The 14,534-nt window shown below is 40.8% G+C and overlaps 1 protein-coding gene across 1 annotated transcript in view; it reads right to left on the reverse strand.

The window, feature by feature from the left end:
- JARID2 (jumonji and AT-rich interaction domain containing 2) overlaps positions 1-14,534 on the reverse strand; it is a 210,241-nt gene that overhangs the window by 40,287 nt on the left and 155,420 nt on the right. The window contains exon 5 of the mRNA XM_063403007.1: positions 4,645-4,821. Coding sequence (XP_063259077.1) covers positions 4,645-4,821 — 177 coding nt within the window. The remainder of the gene's footprint in view (positions 1-4,644; positions 4,822-14,534) is intronic.

Below are 14,534 nucleotides of genomic sequence, written 5' to 3' on the forward strand. Positions count from 1 at the left end.
CTCAGTGGACAACACCGCACGAAAATTTCCATAGCTGCATGCTAGCAGGAGTCAAACAGGAGAGCCATGGCAGAGAGGTAACACTGAATTTGTTTTTGACAACCTCAGTAACACAGCTCAAGCCCTGCACGCACAGGAATATATTGGGCCACCGGGAGAAGCGTTATTGGTATGAGACATTGCGCCGCCACTTGCAAAAATTCAATACCAAGTGTCTCGTCTCAGCACAAATTCATTACTCTCACCTAACCATTACGACACAAACAACATCAAAAGGGTCACTCACTAAGCAGCAAGTCCATACAAGAAGTGTCTGTCTGTTATCACGAGTCTCACACCAGGATAACAATTCAATTTTTTTTTTTTCTATTTTTGAGCAACTTCCAGCTCCCCTATTCTTCTCCACAGGTCATACATCTCACTACTGAAAATCCACAAATCCCCAAATGTGTTGTGCCTGATTTGCATATTTAAATATGCAAATTACTGCAAACCGGGTAATTTTCGTGTTACATATTTTTGCAGAAAAATTAAATGTGCAAAAATGTTTATTGCAACAATTACTGGTTCCATGGTCTTTCAACAAAAGGCTGTAAATCATTAAAATAATTGCCTACCCATTAACTATTGCAGCACTCTGCCTGAAATTTTCTCATTCTTCAAAATATATTTTTCTTCTAAATGTTTGCCTCTTCAGGATTAGTTTCACTAAAAAGGATGTACAAGCCTAAGGCTTTGTCTCATGTACTCATGCGCAAATACCAAACTGAGTTAAAACCAAAAATAAATAAATAAATAATTGCAACCATATATCAGAATTTTCTCACAGCACACTCAAACAGTAACATGTAAAAGATGTGCCATTCAAGCCCAAGATACACAAATGCTGCACTGAACTACACCCTGAAATAAGAAAAAAGCTATCTACAATCTTTTCGGCATCATCCTTGTACTGCTACACATGTAAGGAAATTACTCTGCTAAATTACCCATTGCAAATTGAGAAGTGAAACGTTCTTCTGTGTTTCTGGTAAGCGAGTAAGACAGCACTGACGCAGAGTATAGTGTTTCTTGGAATGCTTGCTTACTATGCACTACTGCCAGGTCTGTTTTGAAATTTGAGCCCCAAGGCAGGGGGAAGCAGCATCTATACAAATTTCTCCCCTGCTCATTTCAGGCAAAAGGCATGCAGAGCAGTTTTTATCTTGTCATGTTAACAAAACACAGCATGAACCAGCAACCATTTCTGACCCTGTAGGCTTTCTGGCACAATGAAGCTGGTTTACTCCAGCTAAGGACACCAGACTCACCCTTCATGAAGAAGTTTGGTTACAAATAACAATGGTTAACTCTGTTTTCCTAAAAATAAATTGGAACTTAATTGTCTGACTGTGGCATCCAGAGACAACAGGACATTCCCAAGTGCTGACCCAGATGTGCACTCCTCTCTGCCTTTGAGCTGCTGTGCTGGTGTGAGAAATATCTAATTCCCCAACCATTCTTCCTGAGAAAATTAGCCAACCATTATGAGAGGAACTGTAGCCTGCTGCGTGCAATGTCAAAGTTGTCTACACAACTGTATCTGTGTATGCTGCTCCTCCTGAGGCACTTTTCCAGCCCACAAGCCCTTTCAAGTAGAGTAATGCCTATCCTCCTTTGCTCCTGAGATGGGACTGATAACCCAACAACTCCCCAGACTCCGCCTTCCAGCTCTCTATCACAGTCTGCCTAGCAAAACACTTGGCACCTGCAAACATTTTTCTTCAGAAGCCCGCAGAGAAAACCTTCAGTTGTGCCACAGAATGAAATCAAACCAGGATTTATTTAGTTGCGAGGAATTCAAAGAATTAGGTTTAAAGGAACAAAGACCTAAGCCTACCCCCTTACCTACAACTTGGAATTTCCTCTGAGCAGCAGGGAGATGCAATTTAGACCCGGTATCTCCCTGGGAAGACTTGCACACTCCCTTTTACACACTCCCATGAATGCAGGGAATAAACACTTCTCTCGCCAAACATTTCACTTTTCTCTTTTACAGCTGGATATGTGCACAGCACATCAGCAGCACTATGAAAGGAGGGTGAAAAGGCACAGGTAACAGTCTGATGCTTTAAATGTAACTGTGTAAGCAGTAAGGTTGGAAGGCAACAAGTTAGTGGAGCTAATTACTGCATCTTGTGCAGCAAGCTATGCCACGTGCTATACGTGCTTCCCATTCACACCCAGGCGTTCTCGATTGAGTTAGCTCTCCAAAAGGTGGCTCAACAGGCTCAGATATAACAAATAGTTTGGTGTGCAACCCTAATAATGCCCCATATTGGCGTCAGAAGAGGATATTGACAAATGACTTCGCCCAGAAAAATTGTTCTGGCCCCCACTGAGCAGAAAGAAATCATTTGACACTGTCTAATGACATTAATCAAGCTCTGAACCTTTGTTGCTGTATGTCATAGCAAATGCTTAGCATTTGCAGGTCCAAAGTGCTTGACTAGACATAGTATATTAAAAACAAAAGACTTTAATTCATTAAAAATAGACTCTCACGCTAGATTAAGTTCATTTGCTGCATCGGTCCCTGGTCTGCCTTTGTGTGTGGTCTCATTTAAAACAGACACACATGAACCAGAACCTACTTTATTCACATGAAACAAAAATACTATTGGCTGTCAACCAACATAACAGACACTGAAGAATGGGAATACCCCTGGGTAAGGAAATTTTAATTAAAAAAAAAAAAAGAGAGAAGAAGAAAAAAAGAAATTACAATGATGAAGAAGCAGCTGCCTTCTCTGGGAATTCCTGTTTCTTCACCTTTGTCAAAACATCTCACATTGTCTCCTATGTATTTTATAAAGGTCTTTTGCAGCTCTATTAAAGCAGCAGCTTCATTTACACTCTCTCTGATCTATATTGATAAAGATTATGAAGCTATTATATGGCTCATTATGTTTGCCTTTACTTACCCCCAATTAAGACTTCAGGTGTCTCTGGTTTTGAGCTAATTTCAAAGTGGCTGCCATCTGGGACATTCTCAAGGAACACCATCAGTTCCTTCTGCAGTGATGTATCACACTTAAAACTCTAAGGGAGCAGTTCTGTTACGTGCAGCCTCATTTTCCATATGCAGAGTTTTGCGCCTTTTATTTGGGGGAGTTATTTAGAAATCAATCCTAAGTGCCAAGTTTTAATCGATGGCTGGTAAAGCATTAAAGCTCCTGGTCACAGCTGACTGTTGAAATGCTATTAGGCATAACATCCCCTTGCAATTATCCATGAATCATTCACAAAAAGTGAATTTTTGAGCTTGGGTGTGCAATAAAAACAGATTCAGATGCAGTCATGAAAAAAATTTTGGCATACGTAACAAAGGCACCCTTCACAGAAAACCCCCTTTTGAAAGGCAGAGATGAGGATAAGCACAGTGAAGTAATTGGGATCTACTAATCTCTTCTTTGGAGCAAGGCAGCATGAAAGAACAAACAGAGCAGGCACAAGTCACCTCTCAAAAAGTGCACTGGGAAGAGACCTTCCTCTCAGTCCTACTAACAGAAGAGCTGAAGGGGCAGTCACCAGAAAAAAAGATTCTCATGGAAAACTAATAGTGAGGAAGGGAACAGAGAGCATAGGCTACATTTTGAAATTATGTCAGGCAGAGATGGCACAGAGTTATGAAACGAGCTCCTGCTAGAGCAAGAACCACATCACACAGATGCTGGCAGGGGAGCATTACAGCAGGCTCAAGAAATTTTCAGCACGGCTTTAGATCTTCCATTCTACTGTAGGTAATGTTGCAATATACACAGATCCATTTTTCAAGATATGGCACAGGACATTGTGACACAATTACTGTGTAATTAATGCAGCTTTTGCTGATTTGCAGAGAAATAATTGACTTGGAAAAGTTTTTTCCATAAAATTTTTCAATCAGCAACATGACTGTTGTTATCAACCTACTGCAAGTGTGGTCTCAATACTGCATGGAAGAAATTAAATGTTGCCCCTGTCATTCTAAATTTAACATCAGTCTCAAAAAAACCAGAGAGTGTGACTGTCTATCTATACATGTGTGTGTGTGTACATACATAAATACATCTCATAGAATCACAAGGTTTTTTTAGGTTGGAAAAGACCTTTAAGGTCATTGAATGCAACCATAAACCTAACATAGCCAAATCTCTCACTAAAACATGTCCCTGAATGCCACGTCTACATGACTTCTAAATACCTTCAGGGACAGTGACTCAGTCACTTCCCTGGGCAACTGTGACAACTCTTTCAGTGAAGAAATTCTTCCTAATACTTAAACTAAACCTTTCCTGGTGTAACTTGAGGCCATTTCCTCTGGTCCTATTGCTTGTTGCGTAGAGAGGAGATGGACTCCAACTTCAGTATATACGTGTGTGTGTATATATATGTGTGAGTATATATATATGTGTGTGTGTGTATAATTCCAGCCCTGCAGTAGTTCTGCAACAGAGAGTTCAGATTGCCAGAAGAAACAGGTTAAAGCACAAGATGCTAAAACTGCATCTTACTCCACCACTTTTTCAATCAGATCCAGAAGAACAGAGAAGGATTGAGCACATTCAGCTCAGAAATTCCTTTACTAGAGAGTACAGGAGAGCAGCACTACTTAGGACCTACCTTGCCCATTTGGTACATGTTTATGCGTTTTTCCTTTCCTTGGGGTTGACTGGCATGATGATGAAGCATTGTTTGTGGCTGTTTTTGTGTCCTCTGTCTCCTCCTCTTCCTCTTCTTCATCCTCATCATCCTGAGAGCTTCCAAAATATACCATGTTGCTGGGCAGGGCTGGAGAACCTGATCATTATAAAGAAATGGCTCATTAGCATCATTACATTCACTTACGGCACTAACCATATTGATCACAGCCTACTTCAGTGTCATATACTGCAAGGGGAGAGCAGGACTTGGAGCTGGGAGGTCAGACCAGTGTATGACCAACGAGAGGGTTTTTATTTATTCGTTTTTACCAACAGGATACACACGTGCTTGAAAAGCAGGGTTCTACCCCCTCAAGCACATTCTATTCATACTTCAGACAATCAGTCTTGCTACAAACCCTAATTAATAGCTCTGTGTATGCAGAAAAGGACTAATGCACATGCTTAATTTCAAATGCGTGCTCAAGTGCCTTGCTGAAATCTTAACACATAACTAGAAGCTAACATCTTTTCTAAACAGAAGAAAAAAGAGCAAAACCCAGTCTGCACCACAGTGGTATTTCTAAGTTATCATTACAATAAAACATTTGAAGTTCACAATACTTTTCAGACCTCCACAATACTGTAGAAAAAACACAATGTTTTGCTGTATGCTGCAGCAAGAAATAAAGAGAAAAGCCAAGACATTGAGAAGCTTATTTGCCTAGAGGATTCCTGGCAATGGAGAAAAATGAGGGAAGGCCTTCTGATTCCTTGTGTGCTCCTCTTGAGGATTTTGCTTCTCTTCTCTTGATTACTTCCCATGACACTCCCATGATTTTTAAATGTAAAAATACTGCTGACAACTAACGGGCACTTTCCCATGTGCTCAGTATCACTTTCTACTTCAAAATGAGTCTCCTTTCTACCCCCCAGAGGGACAAGTGCCCTAGGAGCCTTCTAGTTATTACCAAAGAAAAATTTCTTTTAAAGCAAGTGAAAAAAGTGTAGTCAACATACTTGGGTAATAGCAACTTCAATTATTTTCCTGCAGCTAATTAAAACAAAAGGACAAAGAGAACTGGGCTAGAGATCAACACAAGGCAGTGGTTATTTGGCTGGTGCTTCCTTAGGAAGCACTTCTGGCTTCAAGCTCTTCAGAACTGCAATTCAGTGTTTGGTTTGGTTTTGAGTCGTTGGTGTTGCCATTGCCAACAAGGAACTAAAGCTTATTTTTTGATTGCGTATTTTCTGCTTCCACCACGTTTGTACAAAATACTCTTAAACTATGAAAATTACTTTTTAATGAACAAGTTACCTAAATTTGACACAAAAACTAGGATAGACTGCTTCTGCAATGAATCATCCATTCATAAATATACTGGTTTTGATTGGGATGGAGTTAATTTTCTTTAAAGTCGCTGGAACACGGCTATGTTTTGGATTTGTGCTGGAAGCAGGGTTTGTAACACTGGGATATTTTAGCCGTTGCTGAGCAGTGCTTGCATGCTGTCAAGGCATTTTTTGACCCTGTTTTTCATGCTGCTCTACCAGCAAGCAGGCTGGTGTGCACAAGGAGCTAGAGGGGACACAGACAGGACAACTGGCCAGATGGATATTCCAGCCCATAGGACTATTCTCAGCAATAAGAGCTGGGGGAAGAAGGAGGAAGGTGGGGACATTCAGTGTTACACCACTTGTATTCCCATGGAACCATTTTATGTGATGGAGCCCTTCATCCTGAGGATGGCTGAACGCCTGCCTGCCAACAGTGAGTAGCAAACAAATTCCTTGTTTCACTTTGCTTGCTGCTTTGTTTTACCTATTAAACTGTCCTTATCTCAGTCCATGAGTGTTCTTACTGAAAACTGACCCTCCCAATTCTCGCCTCCATTGCACTGAAGGCTTAGCCCCTACCCGTAAAGTCATTTGCTTTTGGCCTCTGGAACTGTGGCTGCCTCAGGGAGGAGCAAAGAGACACTGCTAAGAGCATCCTGTACTACGTGTGAGTGGTAGCCCTGGGGCAGCCAGGAGAAACACCACAGCAGCATTGAGGGCATGATGATTCTTCTGCCCTAAAATCAAGTATTATTCCATCCAACCTAGACAAATGTATGGACACATATGGTTATCCTAGGGAAAAGGCTTTTGCATGCCACAGATTTCATGTTTATATAGACTGATGACCAAATTAAGACTGCTGACATATTTCACGGCATGGAAGCTGTAGCAATTTACAGAAACACAAAACCTTTACATTTTTTATGCAAGCCCAGAACTTTCTGGCACAGTCTAAGCAATCAAACATAGTAGGTAAGCGGTGCTGAGAGGCACATTAATTCTTCTACTTGTAGGGGAGTATTAAGTCTCAACTGCAACTAACTAGATGACTCTAAAATAGTTACTCCAGGGACAGTGCTGCCTGAAAAAGAAATTTTTTCTTCCATCTAGGTAACCAAATGTGTAGTATGGATTCAGAAACTGGATGCAAATGCATCAGTTCTTACCAAAATATGAAATCTGACACCATCTGACACCATTGCAAATTGACAAACGATGGCATAAAAGAACCTCACTGTTTGGAACCCTCAAAATTAGATTCAAACAGACTGAAATCCCCATATTATAACTAGTGAAACAGAAAATTTATCCTTCTGAGACACTAAAATAGGAGTCTAGATATAGTACCTGTTCTCTCAGCTTTATCTTCCTTAGAATTCCCCATCTCTGAGTTTGTTGGCAGCTGCTTTAAACAGCAACCAACAAAAACGTATCATCTGCAATGCAAATGTTATTACAATAGCAATCTTTTTTCTTCTTAAAGTAGAGAATAAAATACAGTACTGTGTCAGTCTGTTTAGAAAGGAGAGAGAGTCTTACCCAAGTCTGAGAGCAGGCACAAACTTCACCTAACTCCTGGTATTCAATCACTGTAATCTCAGTGCATAAATCTCCTGTCAGAATGACAGTTTTTAATTCTTTCCAATTGAGAACTATGAACAACAACAGTTAAACTGCATTCCTGGGACAGCTGGGACTGTTTGGGAAGAACATTTCCAGAGAAATTAGACTAGCAACATGCAATAACACAGGAGAGTCCTGCTAACCCTCACTTTATTGATCTAAGTGTGCTGCAATATGAGACCCTGGAGAAAAGCTGGCATTCAGGCTGGATCTCCTCCCCTCCTTCCCATCAGCTTTTCCTATATATTTATTAAACTTGACTTGCCAAAAGAAAAAAAAAAATCTGGACTTGCACATTTTTGTTCTATTTAAGCATTGTTATGGATGGAAGACTCTGAAAGAAATTTAAAAGCTCTGAGTTTTCTTGCTTAATTTTTGTATTAGAACTATTTTTAGTCTCATCTGTTATAATACTACTTCAGTTCTGGAATAGGCTCAAATAATTTGTTCACAAATATGTGCTGAACTGGCTAAAACCACTTTTACTTTAAGCCTATGTAGCTAAACATGTCCAAAAGGCTGAGAAAACACTAGTTTAAAATATTGAAACAGGCTGGCAAAGCTCACAACACTGCAAATTCCCTTTATGGGCAAACTGAAGGGAAGACATGCCTGTAAGTACACTTATTTCATTCAAGCTGAAAGAATGACAATTATGTTTATGAAATACCACCTAACATGTAGTTTATTGTAGTAGTTTATGTGCACTGCTGGTACACCAAGCAAAGAGCTAAGTAACCCCCCCTAAGACTCCTCTTATGGAAATAATACTCAGACTTCTCATGACGGATGAAATAATGAAATTGTGAAGGGTGGAAGCTATGTAATCACTCACCTTTTTAATATTGTGTAATAACGATTCCTGTCCTAAATATCCCTCACTGTCTCTGAGATCAGATAGGGATGTGTATGTGATGCCACGGCCTGCCTTTACAGGGGACTCCACTTGTTTCTCAAAGCTACTGATTTATATAAACAATACTAAGAAGTGTTACTGTAGCTATAAACATTCAAGACCATTGGAAATGTGAAAAAGAATGTGCTCTCAGGAGTTGATTGGTTTTTTCCAGCTGTATCAGCTGGTCAGATAAAATTTATTGCCCTTCCTCCAAAATCTGGCTGGTCTTCACTGCAAGTTTAGACCATGGTGGTTTTCCTTACAAACAGACTTTGTTGAGAGTTGCTGCTCTCAGGCTACTCCATGTGTAACAGGTATTTACCATGGAAATTATGTATGACAGCAAGAAGATAAAAGCCCTCCCAAATGGCATGAGAATAAGGAAAATTGCAGCTTCAACAGACACATGAGTACACACACTTTCACAGAACATAATGTTGTAGGGGCTTCCTCAACATGTAAAATTAATGGATCACCATTCTGCACTTTTTTCTCTTCCTGAGCACACTCAGCAGCAGAAACACACAGGACAGCTGTGCTGGTTCCTTCTTGCACATATTTACCAGCCAGGCAGCAAGAGTAAATAAAGATGAGCAATCATCTTTCCTCTTCCTCTTGCCCTCCCCAGTGCCAAAGTGAGATTCTCAAAGCCTACCAAGGGTTATATAAAGAATGCTACTGGAATTAATAACCAATAGCAAAAAAAGAAGAGCGGCAATGCTACAAATAAAGGGCAGCATCTGTGCCTGGGAGGTGGTGCCTGCTGGGTCTCAGCACTCTAGGTATACAATTCCCCACTTCCTCGCTTTCCATCCCCAAGAAAACAGCAGAAAACTCCCTGAGAGAGTTACGAGACCCTGGGGATGTATTGAATTTTACAAGTCTCCTTCTGTGCTGGGAGCCCCCACATCATGCAGGCAGCTGCTACCACGGGCACTAGAGCAGAGGAAGCAAGAGAGAAGGGAGCAGCCCTCCAGAGCCTAGGGAAAGCATGTGAGCAGCCCTCCACCCTGAGAAACCCACCCGGCACCCACCCCATCAGCAGGTGCCTGAAAAGACTGCTGAGTCAGCAAATCTGATGGCAGGCTAAAAACTTAAATTTGACTTCTTACTGTTCATTTAGAAGAGATTTCATGCAAGGAACCATCTAAACGGTTGGTGGCTGTGTGGACATTTTTCTTGGCACCAAAAATGGCCTACAGAATATCTACCACCATCTGGCCTCTTCTTATTATTCCTGTGCCACCTCCTCAACTGTGGCAGCGTAATTTTTTTGTGGGGCCACGTGGTGAATTGGATCAGGGAACTGATTCAGATTAAAATCCCAGACTAAGGAAATTAAAGTCCATTAATAAATGCTGTAACTGTAATGTAATGTTACAAGCTCTCAAGATTTGGAAAATTTCTATGCACACTTTTTCTTATTGAAAGTGTAGCATAATATATCACTTTGTTATTAAACAAAACATTAAATGCAGTATGTTCCCAATCTCATACAGGAGCTGCACATTTTACATTGTGTCCTGATGATGTCTAGGCACACAGTTCCTAAATGCTTTCCCCGCCCCCCAAGACAGCTGATTCGTTTAGCAGCAATATTTACATAAAAGCATATCCTGTCACCAAGATCTGGATGGGGCAATTGCGACATATTGGGAAGGAAGGAGAAGCCATGGCAGAAGGAGCAAGTTGTAAGAAAGCAGCAGAGCAGAAGCGGAATCCAGATGTGCTGGGGCTGGAGAAAGGTGAGTGGTGAGAGGGACGCTAGCAGATGGACACCAGCTGCGGGAACAATGGGAGACGGGAGATACAGAAGGGAAGTTACTGACATAAGATAGTAACAAATACAGTAAAGTGGAAAGGACATTGCTGCTAAGACTAGCTCAACACAAGGCATCCATGTGATAGTGCAGTCAACCTGCTGCCCTGATCCACACATGTGCCACTCACCTCCTCCTGCTTAACAAGTCTCACAGTTGAGAGCAGAAAAGCCACTAAGTCAGGCAGCAACCTGGAGGGAACTTCCCAGCCCTCTCTATCCCCTCTGAAACACTAGGGAAAGGCCAAATCACTGAAGCTGGACCTCATAGTGAGATTTTGAAAGCCTAAAAAATTTCCATGTCTGACTAAGGGATTGCAAGCCACACAGAAAGTTCAAACAGCCGACACCACCCCAGGTACCCTCTTCCTCACCAGTACAAGAGCTCCTAGGATCAGACATACTGCATGTGGCAAATTTTGAGAAAATCATTAATGATGAGGGTTTTTTTTTTAAAAATCACTCATCAAGGTTACAATGAGCAATGAATTATAACAAAAAGGGAGGACAGACAGCTCTATTAAAAATTAGATTTGAAGTCTGTTTGGCAACCGCTTCCATCAGTATCTTCAGTTCCATTATTGAAATTCTCTCTGGAGTATTTTTGTCTTCCCTCCTATTGTGAGACCAACACAAAAGAAAGCCTAACTATATGGGAGAAATGATTACCACAACTACACATTAAGTGTGGCCTAATGCACATGAAAGAATGACAAATGTATTTCATGTCCTCTGTTACAATAATTTGGTGCTTATACAACAATAAGTACAAAGTAAAATATGGGGGGTTTAAGTCATGGTGCTGCTTTTAGCAGTTTCCTAGGAAAGATGTCACCCTTTGCATGTGCAAAATTCAGGCTTGCTAATAACAGTAGGCAGAATTGATGCTTTTGCAGCCTGTACATACAGATGTGTTGACCTCAGCAGGAAGTGTCTGATTAATAGAATAAACTATACTCTTTTCCAGCCATTTTATTTGACTAATGAGGTTATTACCTTTTTTTTGACAAATGTGTAGTTTTCTCCCCTAAATTATGGTTATATTTTGTTTCTCATTAAATTACATTAACTTTTGTCTTGGACTGGCTAAGCATGTTAAAAAAAACCCTCTGAATTTGGATCTGAAGAGTGGAATCAGAAGTATGGAAAGTGCTTGTGCTTTGCCAAAAATACTATTTCATTACTCTTCAGAATTAGCTGGCAGTGCTTCTGCAGTATTTACTGAAGTACAAACCAAATGTTTTCATCTGGACCGGATTCAAACCCTGGTATGTTACAACCACAACAAAAATCATCTCAGTCCAAAAGCCTTCTCTGTAATTTGGGCTGTGGTTCCTGCAAAATTGGAGGATTCTTCTCCATGAATTATTTACACCAACTCCCCCTCTAGCTCCTTTGTTTTTTTTTCCTCCTAACAATTAAACACAACCCAGATGTGCTTTGGAAAAATCTTAAAACAATTTAAGTCATTAGAATGATTTAAGCACAGGGCAGGTCAAGGTGTGTGGGACTTCAGCCTGCCCCAAAAAAGCACACGACTTGCCAAACCCTACAGTGAGCCACGTTCAGAGGTTTGGCTTCTCCTCTGACACACAGCCCCATTTTGTGGCTGTGTGCAGGTGGAAAAACCTCACCTCTCAAATGCTCCTGATCTGCTGGCATCTCAATGCTTAACATTTAGGGCCTGCTTCTCATTTATTATATGTCCCACTTATTATGCTTTGGCAGGACAACGCCAAATCCCCAAAGTGCAAATATATGTAATTTATGTTTGCATCTTACGGTTGTTTTATCAAGCCAGGCTAAAGGAGCACCAACTGCATAAACTCCATAGGAAAGAGCAATTGTACTTCACTTGTCTGACTCCACCTGCAGGAAGGGTCCCAGAGGGAGCTCTCCGGTGCCTGAGCGAGAGGGAGGAAAAGGCTATCCCAAACATGGAAATAAAACTGAGCTCCAACTCTTCCCTCTGTGGCCATCATATGAATCACAAGGTACCTGGTGTTAATTTATTGACTAGTGTGGCAACATAAACACCATTTTCTTCTCAGTCCGTTCTTTGAAGCAGTAGAGCTAAACCCAAAGAGCTGAAGAAATTTTTTTTCTTTTCTAGGGAAACGGAGCAAGAGTGGGGAAATGTGTGAATGTGCAGGGGAAAAAAAAAAGGTCTACTTTCCAAACTTTGCAAAACACTTCAGAGTAACAGAGTACTCAAAATTAAAAAAAATTAAGGACTGCTTCTCACATCTACAATTCATATCTGACAATCTCAAAGCAATTTTACTCCACCAGCCTGACTGGATTTTACAGTGAACCGCAAAACCAGCCCTTCCCACATGCACTTCAACACCCAACTTTACGTTCCCTCCTACCAAGAACAAAACCAGTATGGAAGTTTCAAACCACTGTGATGACATTCCCAAAAAGCTACCAGTTTCATACCCAAGAGTTCCTGGGTCCCATCTCTAGCCCAAAATCAGTCATTTGGGTAACACTGAAGCTATGGTATATTCATGGGTTAGAAAAGCAGGCTCAGAGGTTTTTGGCTGGGATGAAGGGCAGGAATTGCCTTTGCCATAATACTTTACACTGCCCACCTGGGCAGCGGGGCTTTAATTGCTGCTGCCATTGCAGCTCTCAGATTTTATGCCAGTAGCGCATCCATAATCAACAGACAGCTACGTCAACACCTACATACAGAGTTAAATATTTATCCTCATTTTACAAAAAACTAGGCAGCTCGCTGAGGGACTCAGAGTGAGTCTGTGGCAAATTAGTCTCAAGATTAATCTGCCATTGCAATCAGTTAACTGCATCCTGTGGTTTTTTACAGGGGTAGATATTGGAATCGTTAACATCAGAAAGGGCCCAAAAACTGGAAGAGTAAGAAAAAACTTTATTCAGCTGTAGTACTACACACAGGATATTCTATCTTACTTCAGCACCTCTTCCCATCCCTTAAATCTCACACTGGCATGAAATTGTATCTTCCACTGCATGCCTGGAGTTTTGGCGCTCCCGCAGCACTCCATTCCCCGGGAAGGAATAACGCCATGGTGGTGGTCACCAGGCTCTCCTCTCTCTCTGTGCATCACACACATGTTGTTCACTCTGAGCCTGTGTAACCACCTCTCCCTGCCAACCCTGATTAAATCACTCTTGTCCTAAACCACCACAAGAGGTGCTTAGTAGCTCATATTCCATAGCTGGTCTAAATGGTTGCATATATGAGAAACAGCTTATATTCTACACTTCAGTGTTACTCCTAACTTTAAAAAAGAGCTTAGACATTTTGAGGTTACAATTACTAAATGCAAACTTATTTTTATTAAATGGTTTGTGCAATTAAAATTCAGCACCTTGAAGTTTATTCTTGAATTTTCAATCAATCCTAAAATTTTAGTTTCAACTACTAAGTAACTTAATAACAAAATCAGTACAAATTTTTCTTCCAGTGTTTTAAACAAATTATTGTATCTCTGCGTGTTTTAGTATTATTTTTGAATTATAATAACTAACCCAGAAAACAAAGAAGCTCATACTTTTGGACAGTGTCAGCATTTCACTGCTTTGCTTCCAGCCTAACCAAGTTTCTGTGCTATTCAATCTGCTTACTCTGATGTGGTGAGCAAGTCTCCACGGTGCCAATGGCTGGTGCTTCAGGAATGTGGCCAGTGCAAGTCAGCAGCTCTCCAAGTATAGCACACGTGGACTACAGAACCTACTGACACCAAACTAACAGGCAAACACACCTTTTGCCTTGCTAAAAGAAAGGCAAATTAACAGCTGTTTTCTAACGTGCCCAAGATTAAGAATGCCCAAGTTTTGGGCTCTCCCACTGTAATCTAAAATCTCTGCATTGACACAGTCAACCTCTCCTATCAGGATTCAAAAAAGACTTGGATCAAAGGCCCCTGGCTCTTCATGCCACCCAAATACAGGCATTTAAAAGAATAAAAAAGCCTGTTTTAGAGCACACTGCATTAAAAGTTAAAACATACTAAAGTTCAGACAAACATGCTATAGTGAAATTTCCTATTTTGATTTTGCCTAATTGTAACAAATCAGATTATTAAGTCAGCACAGCACTCAAAGAACAAGAACAATCACACGTTTTGCAGAATAGAAGAGCCTGAAAACTCAATTTGTGAGATCTCAATTAAACCATTTTTATTTAGGAATCCCTGAA

Source organism: Prinia subflava, chromosome 1, assembly GCF_021018805.1.
Source record: "Prinia subflava isolate CZ2003 ecotype Zambia chromosome 1, Cam_Psub_1.2, whole genome shotgun sequence".
Lineage (NCBI taxonomy): Eukaryota > Metazoa > Chordata > Aves > Passeriformes > Cisticolidae > Prinia > Prinia subflava.